General features: G+C 43.5%; 1 protein-coding gene across 2 annotated transcripts; it reads right to left on the minus strand.

Annotated features, from left to right (window-relative positions):
- On the minus strand, nucleotides 1-27,779 carry Slc35g2 (solute carrier family 35, member G2). 2 transcript variants are annotated; one of them, NM_001393842.1, is made up of 2 exons: nucleotides 27,481-27,779; nucleotides 1-1,442 (listed from the first exon to the last, which is right to left on the minus strand). In NM_001393842.1, the coding sequence occupies exon 2, from the start codon at nucleotides 1,422-1,424 to the stop codon at nucleotides 186-188; it is 1,239 nt and encodes a 412-aa protein (NP_001380771.1). In that variant the 5' UTR covers nucleotides 1,425-1,442; nucleotides 27,481-27,779; the 3' UTR covers nucleotides 1-185. The 2 variants fall into 2 exon arrangements, with proteins under 2 accessions (NP_001380771.1, NP_001012126.1); NM_001012126.2 differs by lacking the exon at nucleotides 27,481-27,779 and adding an exon at nucleotides 27,211-27,336.

Here is a 27,779-nt window from a genome sequence, read left to right on the forward strand (position 1 = left end):
CAGCTATTTAATATTTATTCTTTAATATATTAGTCTGGTATATTTTTCTGCATCTGCATAATTATTTATACTATATAGCACTCTATTGATAATGTAACACAAAAGACATCTACAAGTAAATGCTAAAATGGCAGTGTATGTGTTGATAACTAGACATTAACAAGATGACAGTAATAACCAGGTGTTCATTTAATGGGAGAGTCCAGTATTTCCTGATAATCTTCCCTCCTTACATTCCTCCAGTAAAGTTTATAGCCAGCAAGGACAAATACACTAATCATGATGATCACCCCTCCAAAAACATCATAAACACTAGGAAATATGTGTAACACTAGAAGCTGTAAGACCATAGCTACCACAATCTCCAGATGTTGTACTGTGCTGACCAAAGCTGGGTGGAATTTGTCCAAGGCGTAATAAACGCCTAAGAATGCTACAGTAGAACAGATGCATATAGCAATGAGATAGCTCCATGTTTCTCCATCTAAAGGAATGATGGGTTCTTGAAGGACAAACATAGTAGATAACCCCCAGATTGTTCCAGTCCAACCAAAGGTAAACAGTGCGGTCCACATGCTGATCTTCTCCCTGATGGATCTGTACACTATCATAGAAAGAGCAGTGGTCAGCCCAGCCATCACAGTCATTGTATACCCAAAGGCTTCCTTCCAGACATTTAACAGAGAATTGTCCTCATCAGCAATGTTGGGGATCATGACAAGACAAACACCCAGGATGCTGCAGACCACTGTAGCCATGTCAACATATGCCATTTTCTCATCTACAAGAAGAAAGGCTAGAACAGCACTGAAAACGGTGGTGGTGGCTCTCCACATCGTGGTGCCATTGCTGGGAGGAACTATTGAAAAGGAGGTGTAAGCGCAGGTGATGGAAATAACGTTGCACACACCGTACAAGAAAAGTCGTAATCTGTATCCGCTGGGCCCAAAGGGAGCTTCCTGGTAATAACACACAACTATCACGGATAAGACCTGCAAGACAGACCGGATAAAAATCAGTTCTAAGGACGGAACTTTAGAACGGTCGGAAACAAGCCTCGTGATGAGAGCCACACATCCATGCGCCAGTGCAGACCCAAACAGCACTAGCCACATTTTTCGGGACTGAAAAATGTTCTTTTCTGCAAAGCTCTGGAACTGTCCCCTGCTGCTGGCTCTTGGGTCTTCTGATCGTGGAGGCTGAGTGTCCATGGTTCCAAACAGAGTTCTTCCTTTTCTTCTCATTTCACTCAGCAGACTTTTCTTTGGGTTTTCTTCCATAAATCTACCATAGTCTTCGTTGATTTCTTCATACCCATCCTCCCCGGGTTGGGGATAATGAGAGGTATATTTCACCATGACTGTATTGGGATGTATTTTCACCCGTTTTTTAATTGGGTATTTTTTGGATGGAGAAGTATCCATTTCTTCAGATAAGAAATTCTATTTAAAGAAAAAGAAAAACAAACATGTTCATTCCGTTGAAGACTGCATTGCTATTTTACAGATATATACTAATTCAATGATGAAAGCCAAATATAGCAAGAGTCTGGAAGATGTAATAGGAAAAGAGGACCTGGCACGTGCATTACCACATACACGAAGCCCACCGAACTTCCCTCCCCTTATCATGTCTGCTGTAAACCTGTCCCGAAGTCCCACTCCATCTGCGCTTTGCCTCATTTAGCTTGGCTGATTGGTTGGTTAATTGGTTTTTTTGAAGTAGGGTCTCATCTAGCCCATAATATCCTTGAACTCCTGGTCCTTATGCCTCCACCTCCCAACTGTAAGGATTAGAGGCATATACCATATGACCCATCTTAAAAGAAAAACACCAAACTAAAAAGCAACTTCAATCACATCTTACTTATTTATGTGTCTACTTGGCTATGTTCTAAATTGCAAGTACATAAACCCGAAATATTTTAAAGATTTTTTTAAATTTTGTTTGTGCGAGCATAGGAATATACATGTGCACATGAAGATATCCTCACGGGCTAGAAAATGGAGTCAGATTTCCTGAAACTGGAGTTACAAGTAGTTAGTTGTGAGCCACCTCACATATATGCTGGGAGCCAAAGCAGGGTCCTTTGAAAGAGGAGGTGCTAACCACTGAGCCATCTCATCAGTCCCCCAAAGTATTTTACATAATAACACAATCTAAGCCAGGTATAGTGTCACATACCTATAACCCCAGCACTTGATACTGTGAAATACTGCTGATTAGGAAAAACATTAAGCTTCTTTCAAAGTAAGGAGTAAAGAAATACTGACCATAAATAATTTGCTATAGCACTATATATAGTAAACTGTCAGATGTGAGCAGTAAGTAAATTTGGCCATTTTCACCTATAATTATCCTGTGAAACACTGGGTATCTTTTACAGTGTTATTCTTTCTCCCTCAGCCTGCCTTCCTGTCGTTCTTTGAACAATTCTTTTTCCTTCTCAGTGATTCTTTTCTTCTTCCCTAAAATATAGTCTGGCCAAAGACCTTACCAGATATGTGAAGCCCATAGGCATTCTCACCCTAAAAGGGAGGAGACAAAGGAGAAAAGAAGAAACCTTTTTCCTCATCATTCCTAAAATCCTTGCCCAAACTCACCAATTCCAAGTTCTTACACCATAACCCCAAAGCCAAACCGGGTTCTGCTGTTTTAACACTATCTGTTCTGTGTGTGCCCTTTCTTCTGAAGATCCTTTCAGCTGGAAGAAGCCATGGGAAATACTACCCAGGCCTCAGAGCCACCAGTTTCCTAACCCACCGCTTCCTTACAGTCCCTCCAGCATACAAGTGTCAAGAAATGTCAGGCCCCTTTGTGTCCATTTCCGTTTTAAAGCATGGCTTTAGCTTCAGTAGCTTCAGACTGTGGCACAGTCTCCCCACGAAGGGATTTCCTTCCCAGCTGCCTCACTTCTGTTGGCGACCTCATGGTCCCTCCAGATTCCTAAGCTACAAACCAAGGGACACTCTGAAATCTCCTTGCTGTCACCACACTCTAAATCGGCTGTCCCTCATTACTGCTTGTGTCTTTGAACTGTTTCTCAAGGGTTTTCTCTTTTCTCTAATTCCATGCTTATGCCGTTTTTCCAGATGAAGGTAGTGTGGGTTCCGGACTAGAAGGTTACCCTGGCCTCCTGTCTGCCCTCCTTGAGTCCCACAGTCCTCCCCCTTCCAAATCCCATCTGTGTTATCCTGTCTTTGAAAGATTCAGAATGTTGCTGGAGAGATGGCTCAGTGGTTAAAAGCACTGACTGCTCTTCCAGAGGTCCTGAGTTCAATTCCCAGCAACCGCATGGTGGCTCACAACCATCTGTAATGGGATCCGATGCCCTCTTCTGGTGTGTCTGAAGACAGCGACAGTGTGCTTACATACATGAAATAAATAAATCTTTAAAAAAAAGAAAGAAAGGAAGAAAGGAAGAAAGAAAGAAAGAAAGAAAGAAAGAAAGAAAGAAAGATTCAGAACAAAACTCTACCGACCTCATTCCTACACTATCACAGTGCACCCCTGTATCCCAGCACTTAGGAGACAGGAAGACCAGGAAGTTAGCTTTCTCAGCTACATAATGAGTGGGTTGGAAGTTAGCCATGGTCATGTGAGATGCTGTCTAAAAAACACAACACAACAAAACAAACAAAAAAGAAAGAAAGAAAAGTTAAATCCAAGTCCTCCACCAGGCACTTGGTGCGCTGGCCCTGGTCTGCCCGTAGCCCCTTGGCATTCACGCTTTGCTGCGTGGCGTGTGTCCCCCTGACCATATCATGTGTGTAAAATCATTTTCCAGACTTTCATTTTTCAGACTTTCATTTTACTAGTTCCTCCATTCTCCAACTTTCTGAACACTGATCATCTGTTAGGGCCTAATTCTAAATCGTCTTCAGGAACAAGCGTCTGACTTCTCCAGACATTTCTTTTTTTTTTTTTTTTTTTTTTTTTTTTGGTTCTTTTTTTTCGGAGCTGGGGACCGAACCCAGGGCCTTGCGCTTCCTAGGTAAGCGCTCTACCACTGAGCTAAATCCCCAACCCCCAGACATTTCTTTACCTAAATAATTACAACGCTTCTAATCTGATTTGTATAATGCAATTATGTTGCTTCCTGCTTGGCTCAGCTCTAGAATTTTATGTTCCTAGTTACTCTACCCAATTTAACTATATCAATTCTCCTCCTTGATGACCAGTAATTGCCTTAATGAAATTTTACATTCCATAACTTCTCATTTGCCACTGTTTTTTTTTGTTTTTTTTTTTTGGTTCTTTTTTTCCGGAGCTGGGGACCGAACCCAGGGCCTTGCGCTTCCTAGGCAAGCGCTCTACCACTGAGCTAAATCCCCACCCCTGCCACTGTTGTTAAAATGTTACCTTCTCTCCATTCAAAGTTCCCCCTTCCTGCTACAGGCCAAATCTACAGCTCTAGGGGCAGAGTTAGAGTGTGTAGGTTGCTATTTTATTCCTCCTTTTTTCTCGGAGACCATAAGAAGAGTTTATCAGGCTCTCAAGATAGCTCAGTGGCCAAGTATGCACTCCAAAAAGAGGCCAATATTCAATCCCCAGAACTCACATGGTAAAAAGAACTGACTCTTGCAAACTGTCCTCTGACTTCCACACACATGCCATGGCACATGTATGCCAATATCCACACACATGTAGCGTTTTAAAAATTGTAAAGGGGGTTGGGGATTTAGCTCAGTGGTAGAGCGCTTGCCTAGCAAGCGCAAGGCCCTGGGTTCGGTCCCCAGCTCTGAAAAAAAGAAAAAAAAATAAAAAAGCAGTGGAAGCGGTTCCTGTGCAAACCCTGGTGGTTGCTAGTTCCCCATTGGGCCAGATTAGTATCTCTCCCAGAGGCTCTCCGCTAGCCTTGAACTCTCTGGTTCCAGCCACCTGGTAAAATCAAGACTCAACAAACTGTAACCCAACAATCAGATTTACATGTTAAATTCTCAGTCCACAATACAGTCCACACAATAAACTTACAACCAGTTGATGAGGATATAAACTGCCCACCTAGATAAGATATAATTTGCTCATCTAGACAACACAAAATCCGGTACACATCCATCCCTTAAGAATAGTCATAAACAACCTGTAAAATGTGCAGAGAGGAATCTTTTTTTTTTTTAAAGATATATTTATTTTTTGTATATGAGTACACTGTAAATTCAGACACACCAGAAGAGGGCATCAGATCCCATTAAAGATGGTTGTGAGCCACCATGTGGTTGCTGGGGATTGAACTCAGGACCTCTGGAAGAGCAGTCAGTGCTCTTAACCGCTGAGCTATCTCTCCAGCCCCGCAGAGAGGAATCTTAACACCTGCCGCCAAGTTCTTTTGTCTCCTCCTCCCTCTGGTCTCCTGTGCCTCTCTAAAACTTTTTCTCCCACCCATCCTTCCTTCTCGTCCAATGACAGGCCTTGTTCTAGCCTGTACCTGCCTTTACCTGCATAATGATATCAACCTACAAAGAAGGGTTTAACTTTTATACATAATTTATTTTTATTTTATGTTCACTGATTTTTGCTCGCATGTGCATCAGTGTGAGGGTGTCAGAAACCCTGGAACTGGAGTTACAGACAGTTGTGACCTGCCAAGTGGGTACTCAGAATTGAACCCAGATCCTCTGAAAGAGCAGCCAGTGCTCATAACCGCTGAGCCATCTCTCCAGCCCCTTAATTGCTTTAGTCCCCATCTGTTGGGCTGTAACTTCCCTAGAGGCACGAAAAGGAAAGAACATGAAAGGGACATGTCATGCACTGGCTCTTGTGTAATAGGCCATCGGTGTCTAACCTAGGACAAGCTGCACCACAGACCTCACCTACGTAATCAAACACAAACTTAAAGCTGCCACGAATGGACTTTGTAGATGTGTTAAAACCCCCTAACTGAGGTGTAATCCCAGAGCTTGGGAAATGGAGGCAGAGACACAAGGAGGTCAAAACCAGCCTCAGATACACAGGTGTTCAAGGCCAGCCTAGGCTACATGAGACCTTGTCTCAAAGAAAGAAAAACAAGGTTCTTGATGAGTTGAATTTAACTTAATTACAAGACTGCATGACTGTGGAGTAGAGCTAACCTAGTACGTTGAATGCTTAGTCATTTCATAATGTCAGAGATCCAAGTATTTGATGTCCTCAAAGTTCCAACCTGCCCTTTTCCTTACTGTTCTTAGACAATAAAGCTGTATCTGTGTTCATGAATTTCCAACTTGTTTTTACTCTCCCCTCCCTGCCTACCTCTCTGCAGACTTCATGCGTGTTATCCAGCTTCACTGCACAGTAAGCCAGTTCCTTGTGATAAGTTCCTAGTGGTCCAGAATTGTTTCTTAAGTGACTTTGTTTTTTTGTCACATATCCTTTAGGTTGCAGGCTTGCAAATGCAGGTTTTCTCAGGTCAGTTCCAAAGGCTCAAGACAGACCTCTGCTGTGCAAGACTTTTGCACTATAGAGCTTACTGTTTGCCCTGTGCCTAGCTTTCTTGGACAAAACCCAACAGTATCCACTTGGTCCCAAGACACTCACATTTCCCTGCCTTTCTAGACAGTGACTGGAGACATCACTGCTCACCCTTTTCTTTCCAACCACTTTCTCTGTGTTCAAACAGCAAGGGGCAAATGACAAGGTTCTATGCAGGTTTGTTTCCAACTGGGGAGTGAGAAGACGTGCCTAAGTTGAGGTGCCATTGGTTTAACAGCTCTGAGTCCCTGTTGTCATATATGTTCATCAGTTGTAGCCCACCCCAAACCGCTAAGGCAAGAAAAGAAGGGGAAAAAGAAAACCCACTGGAAGGAAATGGTAGTAACCCTGGAGTGCATGGCTGGGGATGATGCCTGGGCTCTCTGAAGGATGGAGACAAATGTCTCTAATGCTAAAAGCAGCAAGATCTACTGACGTGTACCTTTCCCATTTTCAAACTTGGAGCTAGAGTAAGACACACCTTGAGTTTAAGATCAAAAGATCAATAAATGTTAACATATTGGAATTAGCTTTGTGAAATAAAGCAAAATACCTCCAAGTTGTCACCTGAACCAGAATTATGATGACAATTTAAATCCACATTAAAAAGCGGTTGCTGATCATTTCATTAGATGCTGAGAAAGCATTTGACAAAATTCAACACCCCTTCATGATAAAAGTCCTGGAAAGAATTGGAATTCAAGGCCCATACCTAAACATAGTAAAAGCCATATACAGCAAACCAGTTGCTAACATTAAACTAAATGGAGAGAAACTTGAAGCAGTCCCACTAAAATCAGGGACTAGACAAGGCTGCCGACTCTCTCCCTACTTATTCAATATAGTTCTTGAAGTTCTAGCCAGAGCAATCAGACAACAAAAGGAGGTCAAGGGGATACAGATCGGAAAAGAAGAAGTCAAAATATCACTATTTGCAGATGATATGATAGTATATTTAAGTGATCCCAAAAGTTCTACCAGAGAACTACTAAAGCTGATAAAGAACTTCAGCAAAGTGGCTGGGTATAAAATTAACTCAAATAAATCAGTAGTCTTCCTCTACACAAAAGAGAAACAAGCCGAGAAAGAAATTAGGGAAACGACACCCTTCATAATAGACCCAAATAATATAAAGTACCTCGGTGTGACTTTAACCAAGCAAGTAAAAGATTTGTACAATAAGAACTTCAAGACTCTGAAGAAAGAAATTGAAGAAGACCTCAGAAGATGGAAAGATCTCCCATGCTCATGGATTGGGAGGATTAATATAGTAAAAATGGACATTTTACCAAAAGCGATCTACAGATTCAATGCAATCCCCATCAAAATACCAATCCAATTCTTCAAAGAGCTAGACAGAACAATTTGCAAATTCATCTGTAATAACAAAAAACCCAGGATAACTAAAACTATCCTCAACAATAAAAGGACTTCAGGGGGAATCACTATCCCTGAACTCAAGCAGTATTACACAGCAATAGTGATAAAAACTGTGTGGTATTGGTACAGAGACAGACAGATAGACCAATGGAACAGAATTGAAGACCCAGAAATGAACCCACACACCTATGGGCACTTGATTTTTGACAAAGGAGCCAAAACCATCAAATGGAAAAAAGACAGCATTTTCAGCAAATGGTGCTGGTTCAACTGGACGTCAACATGTAGAAGAATGCAGATCGATCCATGCTTATCACCCTGTACAAAGCTTAGGTCCAAGTGGATCAAGGACCTCCACATCAAACCAGATACACTCAAACTAATAGAAGAAAAACTAGGGAAGCATCTGGAACACATGGGCACTGGAAAAAATTTCCTGAACAAAACACCAATGGCTTATGCTCTAAGATCAAGAATCGACAAATGGGATCTCATAAAACTGCAAAGCTTCTGTAAGGCAAAGGACACTGTTGTTAGGACAAAACAACAACCAACAGATTGGGAGAAGATCTTTACCAATCCTACAACAGATAGAGGCCTTATATCCAAAATATACAAAGAACTCAAGAAGTTAGACCGCAGGGAGACAAATAACCCTATTAAAAATGGGGTTCAGAGCTAAACAAAGAATTCACAGCTGAGGAATGCTGAATGGCTGAGAAACACCTAAAGAAATGTTCAACATCTTTAGTCATAAGGGAAATGCAAATCAAAACAACCCTGAGATTTCACCTCACACCAGTGAGAATGGCTAAGATCAAAAACTCAGATGACAGCAGATGCTGGCGAGGATGCGGAGAAAGAGGAACACTCCTCCATTGTTGGTGGGATTGCAGACTGGTACAATCATTCTGGAAATCAGTCTGGAGGTTCCTCAGAAAATTGGACATTGAACTGCCTGAGGATCCAGCTATACCTCTCTTGGGCATATACCCAAAAGATGCCCCAACATATAAAAAAGACACGTGCTCCACTATGTTCATCGCAGCCTTATTTATAATAGCCAGAAGCTGGAAAGAACCCAGATGCCCTTGTACAGAGGAACGGATACAGAAAATGTGGTACACCTACACAATGGAATATTACTCAGCTATCAAAAACAATGACTTTATGAAATTCATAGGCAAATGGTTGGAACTGGAAAATATCATCCTGAGTGAGGTAACCCAATCACAGAAAAACACACATGGTATGCACTCATTGATAAGTGGCTATTAGCCCAAATGCGTGAATTACCCTAGATGCCTAGAACAAATGAAACTCAAAGACGGATGATCAAAATGTGAATGCTTCACTCCTTCTTTAAAAAGGGAATAAGAATACCCGTGGCAGGGAATAGAGAGGCAAAGATTAAAACAGACACAGAAGGAACACCCATTCAGAGCCTGCCCCACATGTGGCCCACATATATACAGCCATCCAATTAGACAAGATAGATGAAGCAAAGAAGTGCAGGCCGACAGGAGCCGGATGTAGATCGCTCCTGAGAGACACAGCCAGAATACAGCAAATACAGAGGCGAATGCCAGCAGCAAACCACTGAACTGAGAATAGGACCCCCGTTGAAGGAATCAGAGAAAGAACTGGAAGAGCTTGAAGGGGCTCGAGATCCCATTTGTACAACAATGCAAAGCAACCAGAGCTTCCAGGGACTAAGCCACTACCTAAATACTATACATGGACTGACCCTGGACTCTGACCTCATAGGTAGCAATGAATATCCTAGTAAGAGCACCAGTGGAAGGGGAAGCCCTGGGTCCTGCTAAGACTGAACCCTCAGTGAACTAGATTGTTGGGGGGAGGGCGGCAATGGGGGGAGGATGGGGAGGGCAACACCCATAAAGAAGGGGAGGGGGAGAGATTAGGGGGATGTTTGCCCGGAAACTGGGAAAGGGAATAACACTCGAAATGTATATAAGAAATACTCAAGTTAATAATAATAATAAAAAAGGGGGTTGGGGATTTAGCTCAGTGGTAGAGCGCTTGCCTAGCAAGCGCAAGGCCCTGGGTTCGGTCCCCAGCTCCGAAAAAAAGAAAAAAAAAAGTGGTTGCTTAATTTCTTAGTACTTTTTATACTAGCCAAAATTAGCTATTTTCTACATCTTAAGTTTCAAAGAATAAAAAATATGATTTAAGATCTCTCTCTGTCTCTTTGTCTCTGTCTGTGTGTGTGTGTGTGTCCGCGCACGCGCGCGCGTGTCGGGGGTATACGTGTACACCACTACTACTGTCTTAGTCAAGGTTTCTATTCCTGCACAAACATCATGATCAAGAAGCAAGTTGGGGAGGAAAGGGTTTATTCAGCTTACACTTCCACATTGCTGTTCATCACCAAAGGAAGTCAGGACTGGAACTCAAGCGGGTCAAGAAGCAGGAGCTGATGCAGAGGCCATGGAGGGATGTTACTCACTGGCTTGCTTCCCCTGGCTTGCCCAGCTTTGCTCAGCTTGCTGTCTTATAGAACCCAAGACCACCAGTCCAGGGACGGCACCACCCACACTGGGCTGAGTCCTGCCCTCTTGATCACTAGTTGAGAAGATGCCTTAGAGCTGGGTCTCATGAAGTCATTTCCATAACTGAGGCTCCTTTCTCTGTGATAACTCCAGCTTGTGTCAAGTTGACACACAAAACCAGCCGGTACAACTACATACTGACTTTTTGGGTGTTTTGAGACAGGGTCTCATATAGCCCAGGCTAGTCATCATTTGATAATCCTCCTTTCTGCCTCCGGCCCCTGAGTGCTGAGATGTATATAATCAAGCCCAGCATAGGGCTTTGCTTCTCCTCCTCTCCTCTGGCCCCATGTGAAGCTGCCACTGCAGGCACTGCCTGCCGACTGGGTGGTGTAGGAAGCACTCTGGGAATCCCCACATCATCTCCAACTTTGTGAGTTCCAAGTGATTCCAAATAGGAGATGGCAGTGTCCACCACGTCTCCCAGCAAGTGGCCAAGAGGAAAGAGCCAAGTAGTAGAGGTGTATATATGGGGACACTGCTAATGTGCATCCTAACTGTGAAGACTTGCTGTGTCCCTAAAGACACTGTCCTACTGGCCATTTTCCTCAGAAGCACTCTCAGGGGCGGGGTTCACAGTAGCCAGTCTCTCCATATAGGTCTACCCACATCTCCCCACGCTGCTCTGAGCATGCAGACATAATCGTCCATCTGTCTGCCATTTCAACGGTTCAGTCCATCATGGAGGGGAGGATATGGGAGAGTAAAGCAGCCTATATCCTGGTGACTAGAGAGCAGAGAAAAGGCTAGGCTGAGTTTTAAACTGACTAGACACTGAGGAATTCATACACAATTTGTGGACACACAAAATAATAGCTTATTTTACATATCTATGTTAAAATGTTATTTGGGGAATTTTAAAGGATGAATTCCAACTAGATATGGTAGCATGCACCTTTAATCCTATATCCTGGGAGGGTGAGGCAGGAAGATTACAAATTTAAGGCCAGCTTGAGCTACAAAGCAAAACTATGTCTGAAATAAGAGAAAGGAAAGACAGGCTGGAGAGATGGCTCAGTGGCTAAGAGCACTGGCTAAGAGCACTGGCTAAGGGCACTGGCTAAGGGCACTGGCTAAGGGCACTGGCCAAGAGCACTGGCCAAGAGCACTGGCTAAGAGCACTGGCTAAGGGCACTGGCTAAGGGCACTGGCTAAGAGCACTGACCAAGAGCACTGACTAAGAGCACTGGCTAAGAGCACTGGCTAGGAGCACTGGCCAAGAGCACTGGCCAAGAGCACTGGCTAAGAGCACTGGCTAGGAGCACTGGCCAAGAGCACTGGCTAAGAGCACTGGCCAAGAGCACTGGCCAGGAGCACTGGCCAAGAGCACTGGCCAAGAGCACTGGCTAAGAGCACTGGCCAAGAGCACTGGCCAAAAGCACTGGCTAAGAGCACTGGCCAAGAGCACTGGCTAAGAGCACTGACCAAGAGCACTGACCAAGAGCACTGGCTAAGGGCACTGGCTAAGAGCACTGACCAAGAGCACTGGCCAAGAGCACTGACCAAGAGCACTGGCCAAGAGCACTGGCTAAGAGCACTGACCAAGAGCACTGACCAAGAGCACTGGCCAAGAGCACTGGCCAAGAGCACTAGCTAAGAGCACTGGCCAAGAGCACTGGCTAAGGGCACTGGCTAAGAGCACTGGCCAAGAGCACTGGCTAAGAGCACTGGCTAAGAGCACTGGCCAAGAGCACTGGCTAAGGGCACTGGCTAAGAGCACTGTCCAAGAGCACTGGCTAAGAGCACTGGCCAAGAGCACTGGCTAAGAGCACTGGCTAAGAGCACTGGCCAAGAGCACTGGCTAAGAGCACTGGCTAAGAGCACTGGCCAAGAGCACTGGCCAAGAGCACTGGCTAAGAGCACTGGCTAAGGGCACTGGCCAAGAGCACTGGCTAAGGGCACTGGCTAAGAGCACTGGCTAAGGGCACTGGCCAAGAGCACTGACCAAGAGCACTGTCCAAGAGCACTGGCCAAGAGCACTGGCCAAGAGCACTGGCTAAGAGCACTGACCAAGAGCACTGGCTAAGAGCACTGGCTAAGAGCACTGGCTAAGAGCACTGGCTAAGGGCACTGGCTAAGAGCACTGGCCAAGAGCACTGGCCAAGAGCACTGGCTAAGAGCACTGACCAAGAGCACTGGCTAAGAGCACTGGCTAAGAGCACTGGCTAAGAGCACTGGCTAAGAGCACTGGCTAAGGGCACTGGCTAAGAGCACTGGCCAAGAGCACTGGCCAAGAGCACTGGCTAAGAGCACTGACCAAGAGCACTGGCTAAGAGCACTGGCTAAGAGCACTGGCTAAGAGCACTGGCTAAGGGCACTGGCTAAGAGCACTGGCCAAGAGCACTGGCTAAGAGTTTGGCTGTTCTTGCAGAGGACCTGGTTCGATTGCCCGCACCCACATGGCAGCTCACAACCACTGTAACCATTGCTCTCCTTGTTTCCACAGTCACTGGTTGTGCCTCCTGACCCTGGAACCATCTCACAAATGCACGGAGAAGGGATGTGGATGGCAGAGTCCAAATCTGTCTTCATCACTGTATCAGTCTGCTGACTGGTCAGTGGTGACAGCGTTGTGATAGTGGCTCCCTGCACTGCTTAACAGGTGCACAGCTATGTCAGAACTGACTAGCAGCCTGATGCTTGATCTAAACTGGAAAAAAATTCAGCTGATGCCAGGCCCCACATATCAGCATATCAGCCAAAACTCTGCTCAGTGAAGGGGTGCATGAGTGGAGAAGCCTCGTCGGAGGCTGAAAACCAGAGACTTTCCAGGAGAGGTCAAGGCTGCTTTGAAGGGTTAGGCTGGATGATGCTGGGGCTGTCAGACACTGCGTTGCCTTGGGTGAGAGGATACAAACCCCATTCGGAAGAGCAATGAAGTCTGTAGTCAAACGTGGCTAAGAAGACTTGAGCTGAACTGGAGACGGTAGTGAGGGACCTGGTTTTTCTGAGTTAGTTCAGTCTGGCCTGTAGAAGGGACGAGCATTATCCGTAAGGGATTTGCAAAAAGGTGGAGGTAAGAGTTGAAGGTTTGGTGTGAAGAGGGAGATGGCCATTGAGCAGGAAACTAGTCCAAGTTTGAACTGGAGACTCGATTGACACAGAGAGCCCAGAGTCAGTTCACAGGGAGTGATCTGTAAGCTGTGCAGATTCCGAGAGGCACCAGCAGCACGGACAGGAAAGGGCAGAGGGTGCTGGAAAAGGGAGGCAGGCAGTAAACTCCACATCTGAGGAGAGCCAGACCAACTGCCTTCATTCGGTGAGCAACAGACCCGTGGTTGAAATCACTCACTGGGGGTTAATGAGTACTGGAGTAGAACGAGCCGTGCATACCCACGCTTTGGGGCTTCGCTTTTGTTTTATTTTGTCCTTTGAGAAAGGTCTCACTGTGTAAATAGCCCTGGCTGCCCCTGAACTCACTATGTGGAGCAGGCTGGCCTGCAGCTCATAGACATCCACCTGCCTCTGCCTCTGCCTCTGCCTCTGCCTCCAGATGACAAGCATGACCCACCATGCCCAGCAATACCAGGGTTTTGAAAAGGGAGATTTTTAAAAGATATTTTACAAAAATTTTGTTTTGGCTTTCTTTTCTTTTTTTTTTTCCTGGACTGTATGTGGCAGTTTTGAAACAGTGAGTAGATTTGGCTTGTATGAAGGTGACGATGCCTGGTTTGAAACAGAGCAGTTATGTTGTGACACTTTAAAATTCACTCTGGCACGCTAATGAATGTGTTGGCTGGCAGCTAAGAACACACTAAAATGCAAGGTTTTCACCATTTATGTTATTTCCCTTTCTTCCTTTGATTTCAGAGGTCAATATCAGGGCCTCACGCATTCCAAGCTACAGCCCGACACCAGTCTCACAACGCACACTCAGCACCCCCTTCCAGCAGGGAACCCCTGATCTCTGAAAAGCAGTTTTATCAATTTACATAAAATATGCACCCTCAGATGACACATACTTATCATCTGACACATTTTCCTTCTGCCTAAAAGGAAAAAATTAAGCAAAATCACTTTGCAGTGAAACCAGCACCTGTCAATTCAGCTGGTGACTCTACTCAGGATAGAAGAGCCAAGGCTGGGAAAGAGGTCAAGAACATAACTATCTTTTTTTTCTTTTTTTGTTTTTTCTTGGGGGGGGGTGAGGAGGTTTCAGGGTGGGGACAGAATCTCACCGTGTTGCTCTGGCTGTCCTGGAACTTACTATGTAAACCAGTCTGGCCTCAAACTCACAGAGATCCGCCTGCCTGTGCTTCCTGAGTGCTGGGATTAAAGGTGTGCAGCGCTATGCCCAGCTAAAATCATCTTTTTGTATTTCATGATATTTTATATGTATATCCATGGTTAAATCATTGACTTACTGTATTGATCACATGCTAAAAAGTGTAAGAGAAATTCTTGTGTTGTTGATGTACCTCAGGTGCTTATCATTCACCTAAGTCTTATGAAAGAATATCAAACATCCCCGTGAACTCAAGATGTCCTCCAATCAGCTCAGATACACAAGACTCTCAGGACAAGAGGAGGGGGAGGAGGAGGGGGGAGGGGGAGGTGGAGGAGGAGGAGGAGAGGGGAGAGCGAGGAGGAGGAGAGGGAGGAGTGAGAGGAGGGGGAGGAGGGAGAGGAGGGAGAGGAAGAGGAGGAGGGAGGGGAGGAAGAGGAGGAAGAGGAAGAGGAAGAGGAGGAAGAGGAAGATGAGGAAGAAAGACATACCCCGGGAGCAGTCGTGGATTCTCAGAGCCCTGAAACACTTCAGCACCACCTGCTCCCATCTGTTCTGTGCTTCCCAAAGTTTATCTGTGTGAGCACCAAGCCAGAATCCCCACCTCACTCCAGGCTAAAGTCCAGAAATGCCACAGTGCGTTAGTCCCAAAATTTTACAAATTTGATTTCTTTTTATCATAGCTGATTCTTCATATAACAGATTGATGTTATAATTTAAAAAGTCACAATTCGGGCTGGAGAGATGGCTCAGTGGTTAAGAGCACCCGACTGCTCTTCCAGAGGTCCTGAGTTCAATTCCCAGCAACCACATGGTGGCTCACAACCATCTGTAAAGGGATCTGATGCCCTCTTCTGGTGTGTCTGAAGACAGCTACAGTGTACTTATATATAATAAATGAATAAATAAATCTTTAAAAAAAAAAGTCACAATTCAGTCACCTCTTTCCGTATACTGTATTTTGGTAAAATCCCAAAGACCACTAAGAAATGGTCATTAGGTACCCTCTTGTTTCAGACCAAACTGTAAATCATATTTTGGATTAAATTTCACAACATTATACACAGAGACTTATCAAAATCACAGTACACAAATCACCATACTCTATTAATATATGTAGAACACATACATACTGCAAAGGTGAAAAGATTTATCAAGCCCCATCATTGCCAAGGACTCTGCACATTAATAACAACACTGTGTAATCCATCTCATCAAAAGTTAGCAACATGTGTCAAAATTTTATATGTGTGAGTTCTCCCATCCATGCCATTTCCAATAATAGACACTAAGGAGATCATCAGAGCATTAAAGTGCACACATAAGGCTTGTCACCATGGTTCTCTTCATGTGATGGAAGTTAGAAATAACCTAATTGCCCATTAATGGAGAGGGGCTAAAGGAAAATACCACCATACCAAATGATAATACCTATGTATATATACTGATATAAGAAAGTATATATGTCATATTACTGAACCAAACAAAATTTATAAGCATATTCATGGGATGGGGTTGTAGTTCATTTGGAACAGTGTTTGCCCAACGTGCATGGAGTCCTGGGTTTGATGCTCAACAGCACAGAAGCCAGACTTGGTAGCTGAGGCTGGAACCCCAGCGCTGTGAAGGCAAAGGCAGGAGTAGGGCGAGTTCAGTGACATCCTTGGCTACAGAGAAAGTTTGAAGCCAATGTGAAATACACAGGATTTTGTCCCCCCACTAAAACACACACACACACACACACACACACACACACACACACACACACTAAAGAATATTGCTGGTAGGCTTCTATTTATATAAAATAATTCATATGTATGTGTATACATGCACACATACTTAGGGTTTTTTATTTTTCTATACAAGTATCTATTTAAAATCTGAAAAAGTTTAACCTACTTTCTTAAGAAGAAAAAAATAAGCCATTACTGTATTTCAGTCTGACAAGTCAGCCAAGAAGCCAGCGTCGTTCCTGTGTATCTCTGCCATCTGTGGAAGGAAGGCTGTGGGTAAAATAGACCATTTTATGGAGAAATGTGAATGGATGGTGTCTAGTGCTCAAACCAAAACAGAGGTAAATGACTACAAACTGTGGGAGATGCTTTTGTTAGTGCTTTTGAAAGAATCCTCTGTGTGTGTGTGTGTGTGTGTGTGTGTGTGTGTGTGTGTGTGTGTATTATGATAGTTTCATGACAGGCTAAAATATATATATAGATTCCAATTGGCAGCACAGAATGGAACATCATTACCATTGACTTTTCTTACATAAGTTACCACCCCATAAATCTGCATGTTAATGTGGGAAAACCTGACCTGAACAGATGGACCGCATGCTGTTCTAATGCTTGCACAGATTCCTGATGCTCTGGACCAGCGAGTGGAGTCAGCACAAAAAGATAATGTCATCCGTCTCCTAAGACTGCAATTTCAGAAGCTGCTCATAGAAGCAATGTTTCCCTCTTCAGAAATAGAATGATATTTTTATGCTTTAATGCAATGTGTTCTTAACACAGTAGAGAGGGGGTGGGAAGATGGTTCAGTAGGCAAAGGTGCTTGCTGCCAACCTGATCCTCATGACCTACAAGCACACATGCACACTAAATAATGTAATAAAAATGCCTTAAGAACAAACACACAGAAGGGTATTTGTGGTTCTGGGGATGTTATGTGAATGGTCCTTGAAGCTTAACCACGTTTGGAGAATCCTCCAGCCATAGCCCTCATTTGCCTGCCCTCCCCTTGGTCTCCCATGTTCCTTACGGAAGTCAAGTCCCTGGGGCTAACTCATTGTCCAGATCTTTATTTCTGCCTCCTTAGCTCTACATCTCAATAGCCTCTTTTTACTTGAGTGTCTTCATTGGTACAGTTTATAAGTAGATGTCCTTGGGCTTGAAGATCCAATAAAGGGTTCTAACAAGCAATTAGCACCTTTGAGATTTTAATTTCTTAGTCCACAGCTCTCTTATTTAATTTAATGTTGTGAAGAGGCTGGCAGAACCAGCAGGATTGACTCTTGGGAAGATTTGGGTCAAGGAAGTAGCTGATGAGGTCAGGACATTGGTTACATCAAAGGAAAAAGAGCAAGTAAATATAGTGAGGATGGCGGAGGCCGGATTCCCATCATGAGAAAACACATGGGATAATGGGGGCTGGAAACTCACTCGGGGAAGCTTCTCTCAAACGACCTGTTCCTTCCCTATGGGATGTTACAGCAGTCCTGGACATACCCTGTCACTGGGGGCGGTGTGTGTACATAACAGAGTCCCTGATAAACTCTTAACACTCCAAGAACAGGGATGATAACTATCTTTTTTCTTGATATCTTGAAGGTCCTGCCTCAGAACCAGACTCAACAAATACTGACAGAACAGGAACTCTCTGGCCTAGCTGGCCTCACTGTTAAACTGTTGGCTTTTAATCCTTGGTTAAACCAGCTGATGCACATTTTTGTCTCCACAGTTCTTCAATCTAACTCTCTCAGATCTTCTGACTCTAGAGTGATAGGAGAATTTGGCTATCATTCTCCAGGGTTCTAAACAGCCTCCCTCACACTCACCACTCACTCCCTCTCCAGACCTTCACTCCTGTTTACAACAGTGGCTCAGGCAGTGATAGACAGAAAACAAAGAAAACAAATTTAATCCGAAAAATGGGTCAGGAGCTGGAGAAATGACTCAGTGGTTAAGAGCACTGACTGCTCTTCCAGAGGTTCTGAGTTCAAATCCCAGCAACCACATGGTGGCTCACAACCATCTGTCATGGGATCCGATGCCCTCTTCTGTGTCTGAAGACAGCTACAGTGTACTCATGCATATAAAATTAATAAATAATTCTTTTTTTAAAAAAAAGAAAAATGGATCAACATGGTTTTTCTTTTTTTTTTTCTTTCTTTTTTTAGTATAGAATAGAATGTATTCTGGGACTGGGAGTGGAGTTAAGAGGGTAGTAGAGACAGAGAAAGGCAGAGGGGGGCAGAGGGAATGGGGAGAGAAGGTGCAAGGGGAGAGGGGACAGAGCAGGAGCAAAAAGGCAAGAGCAAGCAAGGTTTTTCTTTTATCAGGTTCGTAAGAGTCCAGTAAAGCTGCTGACTGATACTTTGATGTCTTAAATAAAAAAAGAACTCACTCCCAAGTCACTGATTATATGCAGTCAGCAAGTGACTGAACATGCTCCAGTAAAATGTTAGGCATGAGGACTGAGTTCATATGCAATCATAACAGAAATAGTGTTTATGTGCGCATAAAGTATTATACTGGATTGGCTCTGTACAGCGACAATTATGTGAACCTAGAGTAAACAGCTCAGCAATATAATTTTATATACAAGCCAATATTTTTAATTATGTATGTACATTAACATTTATAGAGCAAAGTAAAATTTTAATCGAGTCAGAAAAAAGTTCCCTGATCTCCACTGTTCTCTGACATTTCCCTGCCAAGTTAAGGGTATTTCCTGGGTACAAACCAGAGGGGAAAGGAGTGAAAACTGGCGATTACCATTCTCTTCACATCTCCCCACTATTGCTAAGGGATTAAAGGCAGGAAAGACAATATATGGGTGGTGATGAGAAAGGAGATTTTGCCTGATTTTATGATCAAAGTATGCAGGAAGAACATTCAGTAAGAAGAAAGAAACAGCAGTGGCTGCCTGCTGGCACAGTGATGTGTCAGTGTTTAAGAACACCAAGGTGTCTCAGCACGAAACCCAATCAAGACTTTGACAACCAACACAGCTCTAAGGTGCTGGAAAAGGCCCAGGTAGAATATGCTTATGCTTTTCCCTCTTCCCTTACCCCAGACCCATGCCAACAGAATGTTGTATTTCTATTCAGACCGTCGGGAAGCACAACGTCCAGGAACACATAATAAATGGGGAGGGTCTGATCCTCACCGTGGTAACCACAGGCCATCAGATTACTAGGGACATTAATGTTGGCAGAGACCCGCCAGAAGGTCTCAAGTGTGGATAGCAATGCTGTCTATCCAAGTTGAAAAGCATCAAGGAACTTAGCCACCTTTGTGAGTTAGAATATTTTTAAAATTAACTTTATAAACTTTGATTAAAATTGTGTTTGATTACAAGATGTCTTTATGTCTCTATATATTTCTCTTGACTTTATTAAGCCTACTTCTTTGAGGAGATACAAATCATATGCAAGGTTTTTTTTTTTTTAAAAAAGAATGTATGGTTTGTGTGTTAGGCGTGCAGCTCAGTGGTAGGGCATTTGCCTAGTTTGTGTCACATCCTGTGTCTCATCCCTGGCAGTGCAACTTTTTAAAATTATGACTTATTATTGTACTAACCTCCCTGTTAGACTGTCTTTCTTCCTACAAAGTCATATGTGAGAATGTCCAGAGGTAGCAACTTCAGAAGGTGACTAAGTCACGAGAGCAGAGCTCTTGCCACTCTGATACCTGGGGACACACAAAAGGCTACCATCTATGAACAGGAGGCAGACCTCGCCAGATACCTGATTTTCTAGTGTCTTCGTTTTGGACTTCTTGACCTTCAAAATTAGAAGCACATTTCTATTGTTAATTAAAAGCCATCCATTTTGTTATGGCAGCCTGAAGAGCTAACACTGTCCAAATACTGTCTTTCAAAAAGGGGGCTGGAGAGATGGCTCAGCAGTCAGTGCTCTTAACCGCTGAGCCATCTCTCCAGCCCTTAATATTATTTTTATGTTATCTGAAATAGGAAGTATTAACCCCTATTTCTAATAGCTAATATGGAAGTGTCAGCTGTATTTAAATAAAAATCAGAGTGACCATTGGCCTATGTTCAGTGTGGGTCCCTCCGCTTGACTCTGCTGCCTCCTGACAAGCTACCTGACAGGCACACCAGCCCAGATAGAGCATGCTCACAAACAGAACTGGTCTAGAGAAACACAAGGCTATTACTATAACTATGTATCCATAAAAGAAAAACAAAAATAGCCAGGACATACCTCAAATGATATACAAATCCTGTTAAAGATATGGAAGCACAAATGAGCAGGTTGATGTCCATTTTGCCACTTAGATGAGAAAGATGCAAATGCCACCAGCAGTGCAGCGTGACACCACCTCCTGAAGCATTAACTTCACTTAGGGATTTACCCCGAGGAAACACCACTCTTACACAGTTAAACTAAGCTGCCAGTAATCGAAATGTACATAGGATGTTGACTGACTGAAAGCTTAAGATCATGTTCTGATGAAAAAACATTTTCTTTTGAAAATGTGAGGAATTGGGATACATAGCTACAGTCTCAGCACCTGGGAGGCTGAGGCAGGGAAGCAGACGGCAAGGCCAGCCTGGCTATAGAGTAAGACTTTGCTTCAAAAAAATCAACCAATCAACAATAAAACAGAAAAAATAAACATCGTAACCTCCTTATGATACATTAAGTTCATGATATATTGTTATATTTCTTTTTTTAAAGATTTATTTATTTTATGTATATACATAGCTGTCTTCAGACACACCAGAAGAGGGCATCAGATCCCATTAGAGAGGGTCATGAGCCACCATGTGGTTGCTGGGATTTGAACTCAGGACCTCTGGAAGAGCAGTCAGTGCTCTTAACCACTGAGCCATCCCTCCAGCCCTATTGTTATATTTCTAAAGTTACATTACTTTAAGATACATTATCTTAAAGTTGATGACATCTCACAACCAGTGTTATGAATGTTACAATCTGAAAATGTTTACTTCAAACCAAATCTGTGCTGGTTCCTACAGAACTGGACTGATGGGAGAATTTAATTTTATAATCTGATCTTTTTATTATAATCGGCTCTGTCTTTAAATATATCCTCTAAAAACGATGAGGTTATTATTCTCAGGGCTGTTAGGTAGTTCAGTAAGTTAAGGCACCTGCCCACCAAGCCTGATAACCTGAGTTCCCTGGACTCATCTGGTAGAAAGAGAAAAGCAACCCCAGCAAGTTGTCCTTTGACCTTCATACAGGTGCTGTGGCACCCCTCCCCCAATAAAGAAGTAAATATTTTAAAAAATTGTTATTCTCATTAGTCTATTCCAAAATTATCTTAAACCCTGGAAAGAAAATAATACAGAATAATTCAACAATACTCAAATACCAATTCTTTTGTTTTGGAAAATACATTACATTGATCCATAATGGATGGTTGCCAAAAGGCATTTGACCAACCTTTTATGTATACAACCTTACGCATGGGTGGTTCTCCTTTTAGAAATATTCTGACATAAATTCCCATTTTGGCTAATTAGTGTACTTGGACAGATTTTCTTCTGGCTACATAAAAATACTCTAAAGGATAGCTTTTTAAAAATTGCATGCTAACATTTTTAAAATACTACAAGCTACATTTAAAGTAAAAATACTGTAATTAGATTTCTAAAAATTAAATATACCACATTGAAAGACTCAGACTAAATAGCATATTACTTCTCTTAGAAGATGTAGATAAATATGGATTAGAAATCAATATTTTCTAATTCCTTTCTGTTCTGTCACTCAACCCCAAGGCCTTGCATGTTTTATTATTTAATGTACAAAATAATTTACAACTAAGAATGAACTAAATTTGAAAAGAAAATGAGAGAATAAATCAAGGGTTTAAAGCATCATTTTGATAAATTATAAACAAATCATTTGCAAATTCAAAACTTAAAACAATGTTCCCATGAGAAGATATTTATATATGAAAAGCAATAGAATCAGATGCATGCTTGTAATCTCAGTACATCAGAGGCTAAGGAGCATTATGTTTTATATGGGGAAATGCAATGCTGATATAAATGCCAAAAATATAATAAAGTTGTATTAATATGCATGGAGATGTCCCAGTCAGGGGCATGCTTGCTGAGCAAGAATGAAGACTTGAATTCAGATCCCCATCATCCACATTAAAAGCCCAAAGTAGCATGAATCTGAAACCCTAGAACAGAGGCCAATCCAGCCAACTGGTAAGCTCCAAGTTATGTGAGAGACCCTGTCTCAAAAAAATGAGATGAAGAACGATGGAGAAAATCACCCAGCATCCTTCATCCCCTTGCACATACATACACACCACGCACATGCACACACATACACATATGCACACACCCACATGAACATATATTCACTCTGTGATGCCAGGGCTGATTGTCAACAAGACCTAGAATTACCTGGGAGATGGGCCTCTGAGAACACCGATAAGAGCTTGTCTTGGTCACACTAACTGAGACCAGAAGACCCACCTACTGTAATGGCACCATTCCCTGCTCAGGTCCTGGGCTGTGTACATGGAGAAAGGAAGCTATACAGAATCCCTGTATCCACTACCCTCTGTTTCTGACTATGGGTGTGATGGCACAAGCTATGTCAAGCTCCCGCAGCTTTGACTTACCCTCCATGGTGAACTGTTCTTTGAATTGTAAGCTAAAATAAATCTTTTCTCCCTTGGGTTGATTTCTTAGATAATTCATCCTAGTAACAGTTAAAGAAACTCTCTCAGATACATACACACCATTCAAATAAAAATTTTAAATATATATTGAAATTTTCTACACAGCATAATACTATAAACAAAGATAACAAAGTTAAAAGGAAAAAAAGTGTGGTAGCATAGACTTTTAATCTCAGGGTCTCGTGAGGTAGATTTCTTTAGTTTAAGGCCAGCACATTCAACATAGTCAGGGAGCTCTAGCTAGGCCAGTCAGAAATACATGGTGAGATTTTGTCTCAAAAGTAAAACAAACAATACAATACTATACAAAGAGCTTATATGGATTTAAAAAATAAGTAAACTTGCCAATAGAAAAATAAACATATGACTGAGCAAGTCACGAGATGAGAAATAGATATTGCTAATGAATGAATGAACAAATGTCCTTTCCTGTCTGCCCAATCAGAGAATCCCTTTAGCGATTGATAAAACCTGTCTTTGGTGAAAGGATGGGGCTACTGACATTCAAATTTCCCATTTATAGTAGCATATGTTCGTTTACTTTTTAAGGCACAATTTGTAAATAATGGTTGCCCAATAAATATTCCTTAAATGTGGTGCTTTTGGAGATGCTTAAAAGAGCAAATAATCAATATTTGAACAGATTAATGCATCAAATGTATCTAAATTAAAGTATCTATCAATTGAACCACAAATTTTACTTCAAGAATGTTGTTATAAGACTGTAATTAAACTGGGTATGGTGACACAAATAATCTTTAATCCCAGCACTGAGACAGGGAGGAGGATCTCTGAGTTCAAGGCTAGTGTGGTCCACAGAGTGAGCTCCAGCATGGCCAAAGTTACTTAGAGAAACACTATCTCAGAAAACAAAACAAAGGAACTCAGGAAAATACTATCTCACAAAACAAAACAAACAGCTTAGAGAAACACTGTGTCAGAAAGCAAAAACAAACAAACAACAAAAAAGATTGTAATTAAACAAGTGTGTGTTTGTGCAAAGGTGTTATATTCACATGGGGCAATTTAAGTGTCCATCAATACACAAATAGCTTCTTTTAATGGAGCATCTATAAATACAAAGAAATAACATTCAGACTTTAAGAAGAAAGAAATTGTATCCTACGAAAAAATACAAATGAAACGAGATATTATGCTAAGTAAAGCAAACTGATCACAACTCCTGCTTGGTCCCACTTACATGAAGTATATAAAATGGGCAAACTCATACAAAAGAAGAGAATGGTTGTTACCAAAGGGCTGGAGACCGGGGAGAAGTAGGAAGTTAGTACTTTATATGCACTGACACTTCAGTCAAATGAGTAAACCCAGGAGTTGCTGTACATTGTGCCTCTACTCAGTCCTAATGCATTACCATCCATTTAATGCACCTAAATCTTACCATATCTTTCCCCCCTTGGATTTATTTATTTATTTTTATACGTGAAAATGTTTGACCGTATGATGTATGTGGACCACGTCCATACCAGGCGCCCTCTGAGAACAGAAGAGGTCATAGGTCCCCTGAAACTGGACCTTCAGAGAGCTATAAGCTGCAATATGGGGGCCCGAAAATCAAACACAGGTCCTCTGCAAAAAAGGCAAACACTCCTGTCTGCCAACATCTCTCTAGCTCCGTTCTTAAAATAATTTAAGGATGGCATCAGGCCGGGCATGGTAGTACATACTTGAAATCTCGCCTTCTGGGAGATGAGGGTAGGAGGATCAGGAATTCAAGGTCATCCTTGCCTACATACCGATTTTCAGTCCAACTGAGGCTGTATAAAAACTTGTCTAAAGGAAAAAAAACACATAGTGTTTGCTGGGCTTGGTAGCACATATCCATAATTCCATGGAATCCCAATACTTCGATGCTAAGACAGGATGACTTTGCATTCAAGGCCAGTGTGAGAATCAGTGAGACCCCGTCCCCAAACTGGAAACAAACAGAAAAGCTATTTGCAGAACTATTTTTTTAAAAAAAAGATTTATTTATTTAATATGAGTACACTGTCATTGTCTTCAGACACATCAGAAGAGGGCATCAGATCCCATCACAGATAATTGTGAGCCACCATGTGGTTGCTGGGAATTGAATTCAAGACCTCTGGAAGAGCAGTCAGTTCTCTTAACCACTGAACTATCTCTCCAACCCTGCATAACTGTCTTTAACAGTGGTTCTCAGCCTTCCTAATGCTGTGACCCTTTAATACAGTTCCTCGAGTTGCGGTGTTCCCCAACTGTAAAGTTATTTCATTGCTACTTCATAACTGTAACTTTGCTACTGTTATGAATCATAATGTAAATATCTGATATACAGGATATCTGATATGTGACTACCCCCAAAAGAGTCAATACACAGGTTGAAAACCACTGGTCTATAATTTTTTTTAAGATTTATCTATTTTATTTATATGAGTACACTGTAGCTGTCTTCAGACACACCAGAAGAGGGCATTGGATCTCATTACAGATGGTTGTGAGCCACCATGTGGTTGCTGGGATTTGAACTCGGGACCTCTGGAAGAGCAGTCAGTGCTCTTAACGTCTGAGCCATCTCTCCAGTCCCCCACTGATCTATATTAATAAAATGTTGAGCATCAGTGTTCATAATTACAAGATTACTGAAAACAACAGACAGAATAAAGGTCCATCTAAAAGTACATGTGTGCTCATACAAAAGAATTTTTCCACTTCTCTATTACCTAACTTTCTTTAAAGAAGCATGCTTTCTTTTTTCTTCCTATTGCTTGCTTGCTTGATTGATTGATTGATTGATTGATTGATTGGTTGATTGATTGATTGATTGACTGACTGTGGCAGTGAGAAGCCCACCTAAGGTCTCTTGCATGCTGGGTGTGTGCTACGCCACTGAGCTACACTCCCAGTCCCTCTACTACAGCATTCTCTGGAACTTAAATGTGAATACAAGCACAAGCACTTCCGTCTACAGGCACAGTGCCTTTGGAACAGATGATTTGAAAATTAATTATGCTGTAGAGTCCAGAAATTCAAGAGGTGTCAAAAAAATAAAGCTGGGTTACAAAGGGTTCTGGGGAATGTGTGGCTTGTGGTACGTGCTAGCTTTGAAAGGAGATGAGCATTATGATTGTAGGTATACATTCATACATGTATCCTACACATGCATTCACATACATATGCGCATACATTAGGGCCGGTGTGTCTGTTCACAGTGTGTACTTTTAGGCAATCAAGCAAGCTGTGCTTTATCTCTTCTTCCAAGGTGAACCATGTTTCCCGGCAATGTTTCCCTCGGGAGATCACGCTCAACCCATCTGTGAAGGGTTTTAGTGTCTGGCCGGCTCTGTCCTGTCCGCTTGCCTTGCAATGAGTTATTTTTGGCAAAGATACAAAATAAGGAAAATATGGCTGGCATAGGCCCAGGAAGTCGTAAAACAGGGCATGAGGCGCTTCAGCACCACGGACACAGTCAACTATGCTCAAAGTCCTTTCCCAGAGAACAGCTGGCAGACTTGGCCCCCTTCAGGCCTGCTCCCTCACCCTTCGGGCCTGCTCCCTCACCCTCCAGGCCTGGTGTGAGACTATCTAGGTGCTCCTCAATCCTCACTGGGACGGGAAGTTGCCCCAGCTCCTACCAGAGCCTGGTGACAGCCTGGGTAGTGACGTGGGTCTGCGCGGCGCCCCCAGCTGCCCCAGTAAGAGTGAGTGTTCTTCCTGCCAGTTCTCGCGACCCTTCTTCCCCCTCTAATGAGTTAAATGGTCACACGCTGCGTAGAATTCTAAACCTAGAACCAATTCCGTCAAGAAAATCCCGCATTTTGTTCTACGTGGATGGATGAGATGGAACTTGCCCGAGCCTCCACCTCCACAATCGACCACCGCCGGGTCCTTCCTCCCTATCAAATCAAGAGACACAAAATTCTCAACTGGAGTTCAAGACTCATAGACACAGGACAGGAAAGTGATGGCAAATCCAAAATTATTCTCAGACTCCTAAAACCACCCAGCAATTTTCAAAAGTTGCATTCGCAATCACACATATGACGCCACAAGCACTTGCCGCGCTTGTGTGGGCCCCGGGGCCAAAAGAGGGACAACAGCCCTGACCTTCAACATGCAGACTGGGGTTGGGCCCACACAAGCAACGGTGTCAGGACCCGGGCTGAGGCCCCAGAATGGTACTGACTTTATCAACCCTCTGTTCCAGTCCTCCAGGACAGCAGCGGGGAGAAGTGGGCACTGGGTGGCCTTTCGGACGCCCCGCAGAGATGCGCGCCCCGTGCAGGTCTGTCAAGTAGGCGGGGCGCTTGACGCCAGCCTACCGTACCCCAAGCGCCGGCGCCCTACCGGCGAGCTGCCTCCGACGCGGGGCTCGGTGCGCTCCCTCTTCCCGGCGGGACCAGACGGCTCAGTCCCGCACCGCCCGCTGCTGCCCACCCGCCACCCGGCCGGTTACCTGGGAGTCACGCCTAGGCGGGTGCGCCCGGAGCACTAGCGGACTCAGTCGGAGCTGTGCTCCGGGTCTGGCCTCCCTAGCCAGCTGAGGCCGCCGCGCGCTCAGCGGGGACCACTGCAGCCTGGACTGCCAGGGGCGACCAGCAAGGAGAGGGGCGCCAGACGCGGGCACTGCGCCTGCGCTCTCTGCTGCCCCAACCCCCACCGCGGGCGCTGCGGGGCTGGAAGACCGCAGGAGACCACCGGGACGCCTGCCTAGACCCAGGGACTGGTCCTCCCCGAGAGGCGTGAGCGTCCCAG

This window comes from Rattus norvegicus, chromosome 8 (genome assembly GCF_021556685.1).
Source record: "Rattus norvegicus strain SHRSP/BbbUtx chromosome 8, alternate assembly SHRSP_T2T, whole genome shotgun sequence".
NCBI lineage: Eukaryota > Metazoa > Chordata > Mammalia > Rodentia > Muridae > Rattus > Rattus norvegicus.